This window comes from Polyergus mexicanus, unplaced genomic scaffold (assembly GCF_030449975.1).
Source record: "Polyergus mexicanus isolate NDT 795.1 unplaced genomic scaffold, iyPolMexi1.0 SCAF_10, whole genome shotgun sequence".
NCBI classification, from domain to species: Eukaryota; Metazoa; Arthropoda; class Insecta; order Hymenoptera; family Formicidae; genus Polyergus; species Polyergus mexicanus.
The window spans coordinates 9,574,176-9,586,284 of NW_027223330.1; the positions used below are offsets into that span (position 1 = coordinate 9,574,176).

At 43.8% G+C, this 12,109-nt stretch overlaps 3 protein-coding genes across 3 annotated transcripts in view; 1 reads left to right on the plus strand and 2 right to left on the minus strand.

The window, feature by feature from the left end:
• The window catches only part of Dctn4-p62 (dynactin subunit 4), a 93,317-nt gene that overhangs the window by 44,018 nt on the left and 37,190 nt on the right, over nt 1-12,109 (plus strand). The gene's annotated exons all lie outside the window — the stretch shown is intronic.
• LOC138936853 (mucin-2-like) overlaps nt 1-12,109 on the minus strand; it is a 56,461-nt gene that overhangs the window by 14,288 nt on the left and 30,064 nt on the right. The window contains exon 3 of the mRNA XM_070302612.1: nt 8,944-8,997. Coding sequence (XP_070158713.1) covers nt 8,944-8,997 — 54 coding nt within the window. The remainder of the gene's footprint in view (nt 1-8,943; nt 8,998-12,109) is intronic.
• LOC138937260 (uncharacterized) lies at nt 277-7,629 on the minus strand (the record flags this gene model as incomplete). Its single annotated transcript, XM_070303317.1, has 1 exon — nt 277-7,629. A coding segment is annotated over one exon (7,353 nt), but the record flags the coding sequence as incomplete, so codon positions are not given.

The window sequence follows — 12,109 nt, forward strand, 5'->3', positions numbered from 1 at the left end:
AAGGAGATCTTGGCAGTTTCGATTATTATCTATATTACATTATGCGGCAATCTCGATTTTCGTCAACGTTGCTCTTTTTTGTCCATTGTGCCCAAAGAAAACTAAACTAATGCTCTCTAAATGGAATAGAGATTTTAGGAAATATCGTTAGCTTCGGGCAATTCTAAGATCTGTGGATCTCTCTGGATTTCGAGAAAATTATGGAAATTATGATATAAAGGCGAAAGGGAAGAAGGTGAGGAGCGGAAGAAGACTTTTTCGGCGGAAAAGATAATATTAGGCACAGATGGACGTGGAAATATGCCGTCCGACGTCACCCACTACGCTCTCGAGACTTTGTGTCGGTGCGTGTGCGTCGATGGGATCTTCGCTTCCCGCTAAAATGGTGACGGCCTCCGGTCCAGCGTGCAACGATGGCGGTGTGGAAGGTCGGACTTCGATAGCTTCTTCCAAGGCATCTCTTCGTCTCCTGGATGCGGTAACCGAATCACCGACTTTTACAGTGCTTAAAACAGTGCTGAATTCTCCGGGTCTGCGGCCGGAAACGTAGAGCGTCACTATGCTGGATTCAACCTTATTGGAAGCCGCGGAGGCCTTTTTTCTATCGTTCGGTTTACCGCGTCCACCGTACGATCTAGACGGCTTCTGATATTCTTCCACTTCGGCCTCCTCCTCGGAATACTCGTAACTGTCGTGTTTGTAATCGGCATCGGCCGGCTGATGTCTTCTCTCTACTTCACCCGGTAGAGTGTTGCTCTGCGTAAACGGAGAAGGCGCAAACAGAGGATCCAGCAACGGATTGGAATTTTGCGGCTGAGGTTGCTGCGGTTGTTGAAGCAACAGCAAGAGGGAATTTATGTTGGCCGCCGATATCGCGGCCGTTGGAGTTATTACAACGGTGTCCGTTATGAATTCCGTCGCGGTGACAACGTTGGTCGAAGAATCGACTAGAGTCGTCAAGATCTCTTTTCCGCGGAAAGTGAGGGGAATGACAGTGCTTTGATGTTTTGTTATTGTAGTGACGTAGGAAGTAGTGCGTGTGTTATATTGTGTGGTGGGCGTAGCTTGATGTTGTAACAGGGGATTCGGACCTAATTGACCCAGTAGTAATTGCGAAAGAAGAATATTGGCGAGAGGAGCATTCCCGGACAAGGACGGTTGTATTGTAGAAATTATATTCTCCACGGAATATACCGTCGTGGGCACGATAACCGATTGAGAGACGCGGCGACCACCGAGGCTCGAAAGAGTGTACGAGATACGTGTGGTGGGTGTCTCGTGAAGCAAAAATCGTGTAACCTCGGTCTGCCCTTGAACGTTGGTACCCGTAATTTCGCTGACGATTACCACAAGCGACTTGCCGTCTCCAGCTGTCACCGTGCTATATTGGGAAGGTCTGAGAACTTCGGTGCTCGGTTGCTGGGTTATGATATTACGATGCTCTGTGACACCGTTGTTTACCACAGGAATCGTGACTTCCGTCGGTACGTAATGCGTCACGGTTATCGTGCCATCAAAATTCGGATATACGGTCGGCGATTCACGGATGTCCTCGTAAGATCCTCTGCCTCTTGTAGGAACTCTTCTGCTATTTCCATTTCTTCCGTTCGTCGATCTTGAGGATCCGCGGGACGGTGGTACTCTTCGAGAATTTGAAGATCCGGTTGAAGATTTGGAAGATCCATTTCGTAATCTCGGTGGTCTCACTCTTCCGTTCTGAGTTGTTTTACTGGTTGTTCTACTGGTCGTTCTTGAAGTCGGTCTCTTGTCCGACCTGTTCGAAGCAGCGTCTTTTTCTCTTAACGTAAATTGTCTTCCATTGCTCGAAGTTGATGACGGTTTTATTCTAACAGATCCGTTTCTATTTCCATTAGTGGTTTGATTCGGTCTGGTTTTAGGTTTATTCTGCTGATTTACAAACTCCGTTGTTTCCGTCGATTTATCCGAATTATTAAATATCTTCTGTTGTGATTGCGATGGCGTCAAACTCCGCGCTCGATTGTTATATCGAGCGCTAGGTTTTGGTGCTATTTTTACAATGTCATCTTTACTCGCCACGGCGTCTAGTAAATCAGATTTCTTTTCATCTTTTATAAATGACGATTGAACGGGTCTATGGAAGCGACTGCTATATGTTCTCAATTGACTAGTCTGACGACGAATTCTTCTTGTTCTAGCTCCGAAAGGTCTGATTTGTACGACGGAACCAACGGCTTTTCCAGAACGACGGTTCACATTTACATTCGATTTTCTATCTTCATGTTCAGATCCTTCATAATCGTTATCTGATATCTCTTCAACAGGTTGTTCGTCTTCGAAACCTTCGTCATCCTCGCTGTCGTGTTCTTCATTTGGCTCTTCGATGGCTGATTCTTGCTTTCTACCAAGAAATCCACGTGGAGGGAACAGACCTGTATTACTTGGTCGATTTCTCGTGGATACTGGAGGAGTCGCTCGGTTATTTGTTCGTCCGTTCGTAACTCTGGGAACTGTCGGCGCGCTCGGTCTATTTAAATTTCCCGATCGTCTCGGTGTTGTAGTCGCCGGTGGTCGTGCAGTAGTTCCTGATCTACCGTTTAAATTAATAGGCCTGCGGAATCGCAAGAGCGGATTCGTAGATCTTCTCGATGATTCTGTCGTAGTCTGCAAAGGTGTAGTAACAGTTTCGCCTTCAAAATACTCTGTGAATGGCGTCTCATCCGTCAAGAGCGTAGTCGTAGTGAATTCATTAGCATCGTTCTCTTGATCGTCGTGCTTAACCGTAGGTTGTCCTCTTAATAACGTCGACGATGGTCGGATACCGGGTCGATATCTCGAGGAAGCGCCGGGAAACACAGAACTCGAAACGCGAGTTGCAAGTTTAGAGGAAGATCCTTTTATTGACGTTGGTCCGCGTCTGTTGCTTTGAAATACAGACGACGGAGTTATTTTGGTTTGTCCTCTAGCGCGCGTACTGCTCGCTGGGAATACCGAGCTCGAAGTAACCGCTCCCCGTCTGGCAGAAAATCGTCTAGAACCTGACGGAGACAATGTTGAGGAATATGGCCCGATGGGCGAAGTGACGCGACCTCGCGACGAAGCGAATCTGTTACTTTTACCAGCCAAAGTCGCGGTTATCGTAGGTGTTATATCCGTTCTGGTGATAGTCGTCGCAGCTTGTGGTGCGCCTTTACGTTTCGGATTAAACGTCGGTCTATTCCTGGAGGCGAACGGTCTGATCACTGGCGTGAACGTTCTCTTTCTAGTCGAGAATGTTAATCGTGATTTCTTTTTAGAACTTTGTCCATCTTCGCCTTCTTCGTCGTCTTCGTCGTCTTCTTCGTTCTGACCGGAATCCTCGTCGTGGTCCGGAGATTCTATTGTGGAATCTTCTGAAAGGGAAGATTGGATAACGGCAGGAGAAGGCAAAATTTCTGGAATACTTGTCGACTGGCTCGGAGGTAGAGTAGAAGTTGGTGAAATATTTGTCGTAGGATTTGACGCAAAGAAGCTGGAAGTACTTTCGATGATTTGAGCATATCTACCATTGATACTGGTACCAATAACTTTCGATTGATAGAATGTGGTGGTTCCGTCATTTTCGATTTGACCCTGAATTAGACGTACAAGGCCGGTTCGGTGACCTTGAGTCGGCGGAATACTCGCTTTTCTTTCTTCGTCTATCTTGGTGCTTGACGCGCTCTCGATTACTTTGGCGTAGGTTCCCTTGAAAAGCGTGCCAATCTGCTTAGTTGTGAAGTAAACAGTGGTGATCTCATCGACATCTACTACGCTTCCTTTATTCAAAGACAAAACGCCCGTAGGAAGAACCGGTGTAGCTATCGACGAGGAAGATAAGGGCGGTGTTTCTATTCTTGTCGAGCTCTGTACTATTCGTGCGTAAAGTCCATTTACATAAGTACCGTATACATCTGTCGTGTAATGCGTCGTAATATCTTCATGTACTTCACTTGAACGTATCGTCGAGATCAAACCTGTTTTAAGATTATCGGATGCTTTGGAGGGTGTCACGGTTGTTTTTTCATCGGTGTTTAATATTTGAATCGATGGATATACAGCGACATTAATCGCGCGACCGGTTGCTTGTTGCGTCGCAATATCCGGCGTCGATACGCTGGTTACTGTCTCCAATCTGCTATTTAGAATCGTCTGATTTCCGACATAGGACGTAGTGAAATAAGTGAATGTAGTATAAAAGGTCGTAGGTTCGGGCGAAATTGACAAAGTATTATTTACGGCGTTCTTATTGTTGGAGCTATTTATAATTTCTTTAGACAGTACGTTTGTGTTCTCGGTAATTGATTTTTCAGGAGCAGTGTTGCCTAAAGGCGTAACTTCATTATCCGCCGTGACCTTGGATTCTTGTTCGTTAACAAGAGAATCCTCCTCGAACAGTGGATTCACGGTTGGTGTGTATGTCATTATTACACCAAGTTCCACCGTAGGCGTAGGCGAAACTCCTGGTGTAACGACATTGCTGACCGTTTCCTCGCGACTAGTGGTTATGGTATCGCCACCCTTGTAGAATGTCGTCCAGTAAGTAAAGGTTGTGAAATACGTCACCGGCAATGTGCTAGTCGGAACCGGCACTACGAGGGATGGCCTTAAAGTCTCTGTGACGACATTCGTAACCGTTTCTAAACGGCTGGCGACATTCGTTTGGTCGCCTTTGTACATTGTCGTGAAATATGTGAAGGTCGTGTAGCTAGTCTGTAGAAGTAACGTCGGTGCCGGCTCTACTTCGTGGTTATTGGACTCTGACAGTTCTTGATCTTCAGGAACGGCATTTCTCTTATCCATCACATCCAGAACGGTGCCACCACCGGAGCTGGAAGATGACACAACATCCGTAATCATAGAGCCCAGAACTTTCACATCAGCCGGAGGATTGGGTGTTACTTGCGCACCTACTTGGAAATTATTGATTAGATGCTTAGTGGACCGATCTTCCAAGGTAGTAAGCAGTTCCGTTGTTGACTCGGTGTTGTTCTCGGTTAGAGTTGTGACTTCTTCGGCGTGCGTTGCTCTGTCAGTATTGGTTTGTTGAATTTTTTTTGCCAACAAGAGCGCCTCTTCTTGAGACTTTTGACGTTGAAGCGCCTCTAAATATGCCAAGATTTCTGGAGGAACTGCAGGCTTACTCTCGGCAGATTCAGATTTTGGCGTCGCTAATTGAATCGTTTGTTGTGGAACCGGTTCAACGTTTGTGGGCGTAATAGTCTCTGTGACGATATTAGTGAAGACTTCAGTTCGTGTCTCGATTTCCGTTTCGTCGTCCACAAAGATAGTGGTAAAGTACGTATAAGTAGTGTAATACGTTTTTACTTGTTCTCTTACCGCTTGACTCGCAATAGCTGGGGTGGGACTCGGTTCTAAATCAGTGATCCATCCGTCCGATGTCTCAAAATCATCCACCGTTGTGATAGATTCCGTTGGAATGTTGTCATGTACAGTGGTATCCTGCTGTTGGAAAGTGGTTAAATTTTCTTCCGTCGTTTCGTCAGAAACTTGATAAGGCTCGGTACCTTTATTAAATTCCTCAGGAATTTGAGCGTTTGTTACGGACGGGAAGATATTCTGCGATATTGTTGTCGGTGATATCAAAACGGATTCGTCCTTGTCAAAGAGACCGGCGACAATGGCGGAAACGCCATTTGGTCCAATGGTCTGCGTGATAACGTTAGTCTCGACGACTTGTCGACTGGATACACTCGATGTATTTTCTTGGAAGAACGTTGTTAGATAGGTATACGTCGTGTACAAAGTTTTAAAGATAAGTTCTATTTCCTCGTCTTGTTTAGTAATCTGCTCTTCTTCGATTTCGCCGGATAAACTTGGTGTTTTTGTATCTGGTAACAAAGTGGATTGAATCGAACTCTCGGTCGAGGTAGGTCCAATTAATTCCGTTAAAAAGGTTATCTCGGAAGAGATTACTTCTCGAGAGCGTATAGAAGTGGTAGTCTGATCATTGTCCGGAATAAAGAAAGTCGTGAAATATGTGAACGTCTTGTAGACGGTAGACGGTAATAATTTAGTAGCTAACGTTATTTTCTGTTCTGTATTATCCGACTTAAATCTATGCGGCTTGTCTTTGCCGGACTGATGATTATTCTGAGAAGAGCCATCTTTAATACTACGACCCTGAGGCTCTCCTGACATTATATCATTGGGAAGTTCGTAATCTAACATCGGTCGTATTGATTCGGTCGTTCCTAGAACTTTTCTCGCACTTTCTAAAATGTCCTTCAATGTCGTTAAGACACTATCCGTTGTACCTCTCAACGGAGTGGTCAATTCGTTCATTTCGAACGGTGTTTCTTCGTTGGTCGTCGATGTAGTAGAAGGCAGTGTCTCGACAGTGGTATCTTGCTCGTCAGACTCTGTTCCGGTTGTACCATAGTCCACCGTGGTATCGTCAGCTCCTCCATATGTTACAGTAGCTTCATCCGGGAAAAAGTATACATTTGAAGACGTGTGAATAATTTGCGCATAGTTTGTGCCAATATACGTGCCATAAATAAGACTCTTGTAATGAGTCGTAGTACCGTCCAATGAAGTAGTAGAGTCGATGACTTTTAGAAGACCTGTCGGCTTCAATGATCCCGTTTCGACATCGGGTACCAGTAGTAACGGTTCCGTCGACATCGTGGACGATTCGGCTTCAGTTTCCTCAGTGACACTCGGTTGAATATTACCGCGATTAATTGCACTCAATAGCTGATCGTCCGAAGCATGCTTTCGATCTTCTTCGTAAGGTCGATCGGTTCTTGCATGTTCCATCACAGTCGTAGGACGAATTTTCAGCACTGCCACGCCATCATCCGGACGAAGCGTAGCGTCGCCTTTGATAGTAGTAGCAGGGCGTCCCATAGGCGCCGGCGACGTGCTTGGCGAGAAGATGATGACGGTGTCGCCGACCGTGGTCGTGAAGTCCGCGAAACCGTGATAGGTCACCGTAGCAAAAGGTTTTGTCTCCGCTTTTCTTTGCGGCGGAGCTTTCGGAACTTGCGGTTTAAAGATTTTCGGTTCTCGCGGCCTGAAACTCTTAGACTGCGCATCGTCGAACGAATCGAAGCTGCTCGTCACGTACTCGTGTTTAACAGTGTAAGTGGGCAAATCGTCGGCCGGTCGTACCTTTGCCGGTTTGAATCTCTGTGCATTCACATTTAACTCTCTTTTATTGAATATATCATTCTCTTTAGACAATTCGTCCAGTTTTATGGTACTAGCAGTTTTCCTCTGCCTCTCAAAATCGTTCGATTCCGCATCGTTATCACCACTCAGCACTTTTATTTCTTCGATAGCTTTAATCGGTGCGTTATCGAGGGTCATCTTAAATCGCCAATCGTTTTCCGCTCTCGATGGATAAACGACATAGGGACTTGATGGATCTGGCGTCGGCTCTTTATCATAGAACACTCTGCTGGATGTGGATAGAATTCTTGCGTAGAGGCGACCATTGTCTAAAGTCGTACCAAGAACTTGAGTGGCGAATTCGGTGCTTGCCCCATCTTGCACAAACGTTCGTGCGGTTTTTGTCAATAATCCAACTGGAGATACAGACTTTCCGGGACGTGCCGAAACCAAGAGGACTGTGGTCACTCCTGAAGAGTCAAATTCGAAAGTGAAGAAAATACCAGGGGCAACGGAAAATTATTAACCACGTGAAATACGCGGTATCGTAGTACGTCGATGATTTATCAATAGAATCATCGAGACCGAGCATAAACGAGGGAAGCGATTGCAACGGGACATGAAATTAAAATACATTTTCCGTTCGAAACCAAGCGCAAATGTGTACAACGAATTCGATTCGTTCGACCACGTTTCGCATTTGCAAATTTATTCATGTCGTAATTGTCATATACCGTGCGTTGGTGTTCGTTTGCATCGGCGGTCGATGCAATTCGCGTATATTATTATTTTTTATTGTAATGTAGGTCGTCGGAGAGACGGAGTGGCGGACGGACGTTGGAGGCAGACGGCATCCAGTTGTTGAGAAGATTGAAGGCGGGGAGCAGACGGGAGCAGTAAACAGAAACAGAAAAAAAGAGATAGACGATCTTAGTAGACTAGCCTTCTTCTTTCGTAGCCTAGGACACCTGTTGTAATATTATATCCGTAGTACCCTGCTTAATTTGCGTCATTATCTAACTTTGTGGGGGAAAAAAAAAAAAAAAAAAACAGTTTCTTGAATAGAAAGTGAGAGAAACAACATAGGCATGCAAGGAAAAGAAAGATATTTAATCATTAATCGCTTATGTACAAACCTTAGATCTTGAAAATTCTATGCTTATCAAGTAATATTTGAAGAAATGTATGATGGAAAGAAAAAAATGTTTATTATTCTTTAAAATAATATTTAAAAATTCAAATAGCAAAAATATTATATATAAATCTATTATTTTCGAAAAGTGCAGATTTTTTGAAAGAATATCAAAATATGTTTTCCGGACAGCATGATGAATTTTCATGTCTTTGGGAAGTAACATTTCGCAATTAATCATACGACAGGCCAAATACCATCGAAATGAAATGACATATACATATCGTAATCAATTTAGCGATAGAAAAATATTTGAGAATTTTATTTACACGGCCGCACCTCGCGTCAACACGCACATAGAGAACTGAGACAAGAAATAATGTATTGTGAGAAGAGATTAGAGAGCAGAGACAAAGAACAAAGCGGAAAGATTGTTCGATATCGTAAGATTACACTCAAACTTTGTTATATTTTAATAAATTGGTTATAGATTTAGATTGAATAAAAATGTTACAATTAGATAGAAAATTAAACACTTTATATCGTATCGTTTAAGTTTAGAGAAAACACAATTTTGAGTGCAATCCTTGTCTGCGTGTATCAGTGTGATTCAGGTGTCGCAGATGTGTCAGGATAGATTTGTTAGATACATTACATAAACATTTGCGGAGACTTACCCTCTAGATCCCTTTCCATCCTGGAAGCCCTAACATTATTCGATAAAGCTCCATCTGTGAAAGAAAAAAAGTCATATTTAACGCATTGTATATCTTTAAACGATCTAATTATTGTACTACGCTTAATTTTTGCATGCAATGTTGGATGCATAAGGCTGCTGTGATTCGTTTGACAGAGGAAACGGTGGGTGGTGAAAGGAAATTTATCGAAGGATAGTAGAAGCTTTATTTGGTCATAGCTCTTCGCGAAATAATTGCTATGCGTCATATGGATGTCGACATTTTTCAATTCACTTCGTATTTACAGAGATAGTAATTTCTTCTTCTGATATTTAGTAAGAGGGATGGTAATTGAAGTCTCAAATATGATACTTGCAAGGTTTCTCCGCGGATCTAGAAAACTTGATTACATACTATTCGCAATTCAAGAAAATAGCAAGGATAAATGATTAAGAAAAAGAAACGTTTAAGAATGAGCATGTCTACGAATATGGATATGTAAAGAACGCCAGACACCAAAGATGTCGTCCGGAGGCCGCGCCGTACAGTTATCTGACCGACTCCTCTTCTCGCGAGAAATATTTCCACGTTGTTTTCTTTCCGCGTGCACGTTAGTGTCTGTATACTTGCGTATACATGTGACTTCATACATGCGATACATTTCAACAGACAATTTTGCGCATTTTGTCCTTTTCATTATAATGTCGCCGTAACCCGATTAACGACGATAGAATTAATTTAGCCAGAGAAAATAAGACATTTTTCATTACTGTATATAATTCTTTGAGAATAATTTGTCGCGATATGGTGCGATCTTTTTTTTATTTTTCATTTCATCAGTGTCGATTGTCATCACTTTCGGTGTACGGGACTGCATCTCGTTCCTTCGGACATGATCCAGTGACGTTGAACTATATAGGGTTGACCGGAGCAGGTGGCATCCGGTTATTCGATGACGGGTATTTCTCGTTACTACGGCAATCGGGACCGATGTACCCGGCTGTTCGAGGTCATTCTCGTCCGGGCACATTGGGTCAGCTGGTCGACGCTTCGCGTCGCCCTTCTTTTCCGCGTCTGGCCTCCGGCCAACCGGGTCGTTTTGCGGCCCCCGACGAACAACCGGTCGCGTCACGTTACCCAACGATCGGCAATGATCGCAGTTGCATCCCGGCATACGTGGGAGAATCCGCGTTCGACATCGTACATCGCGTACAATACGATATTTTTAATGCGAAACTTGAATCGCATTATGAAATGTCTCGATTCGCCAATTTCCGCCGTGTCTCACCTCGTACACACGCGTCATGCGTATTAAATCTTAGGAGAGGATAGGTTTCGAGTAAACAGAATAGATTAATTCGTATATGTATATTTTTTAATGACTCTGAGAAATACACAAAATCGAGTGAACGTTGCGTAAAATTGCGAAAACAGCTGGCGGTGTTTGACGGCAAATCATTTCTCTCACTGTCGAGTTGCATAATTCACGTATAATTTTCGCATGGTTTTCCATGCCCGCACAATATCGTAATTCTCAGCGCCTCCGGTAATATTCGAAGGCACGCGAGAGCAACCGCAAGGGAATAATCGATCGAGATACACGAACGCATCTGACGATCGACTTCCACGTACGCGGCTGCATAATCGCGGTTGCATAGGCGACGGCTACCTTGAGCCTGTTTTCTACAAGTGCGATACGCGAGAGGAGAAATCCCTTGGGGATATTATGCTCGTTTCGTAAGAACAATTCGTTCATTCATGTCGCGCGGCTGGCGACCCGGCTTTCCCCGCTAATGCCCGAAAGATTTTTCTCATCATCGGAATTACGATTGCTCCCGGCGAGATTCGTTTAACGGCTGCGACAAGTACTATTGCGTCAACAACGAGATTCTGCGACGATGATAGATAGGCTCGTCAACATTCCGCGGTAAAAAAAGGGCGTTGCGAATCCGTAAGTGCGCTTGATCTCGCTGCTTTCTACAAATTACATTCTTGTTTTTAATAGCGCATCTTCATTTACGCGATTTCAACATAAGTTGAATTAATTTGGGATTATTTACGTTGATTATTAAAGATTTTTTTAATTATACCCATGATAATGTGAAGAGTGCATTCGATGAATGCTCGTGTCAATCCCGACGATACGAGTGTGTGTTGTAAGTAATTGACTATCTTGCGAGAGCGACATGAATACCAAGGTAACCTGGTCATCGACCAACGCACGATTTCAATCTCACTTTCAATAATAGGCGATATTATATACCATAAATTCATGACTAGTTTGACAACAATAGTATGGCATCCGAACGTGTGATACATGACTGGGGACGAGAAACTCTTGAAGGGACTCTCTCTCTCTCTCTCGAAAAAAAAAGTATATAATCAAAAAAAGGAAAGAATCGCGCCCCTCCTCCCTCTATTCTCCACGTTAAGTAAACGGTTCCTACATTACAGTTGCATATTAAAATGGAATTTTTCGTGTCTTTTGAAATCGTGTTCCGCGTTCAGGATGCTTGCGTCAGACATGACGAATCGCGTTAACGCTGTCGCGTCGTTACGATTTCCGGTGAAAGCTCCTTCGCCCAAAAAGAACAATGTATGACGGGAAAGTAAACCCTCCGCGTAATTTATCGAAATTCAATTCTGTCGCGGCAGGTATGAATTAATTTCTCACGTTGCATTGAGTTAACTGGCCGTGTAATAGCCAATGCGGCCACTCGGGAATGCCGCATTTGCTTCGCGCGTGGATACGTGTGGTAAACCGAGAATAATGATGATTACTCTCACTTGCTCAATAATCTCTTGCAACCGACCAGTAATAGCTGCGACGTTTCACGTCAATATCTTTGTCCATATTCTGTCATTTGAAGGCAATCGCGCAAAAGTGCGAAATATTCGGAATTCTTAAGAGCTTTGTTTCTTTCTCAATGGAAAATAAACACAAGTGATTAAGCTTACTCCAATGTATTATTGTATTGTATATGTATATAATATTTTCACAACACATTCTCCCATGTGTCAACTGATTCGCAACTTTGCGCTATTGTTTCGCGTTAATGCATCGATTTTCCACGCTGGGTTCGCGAACAACACGAAATCTCGTGGGCTTCAGGCGCGCGGAACGAGTTTGACAAGAGAGAAAGCGTTCAATCGTGGGAACCGGTAA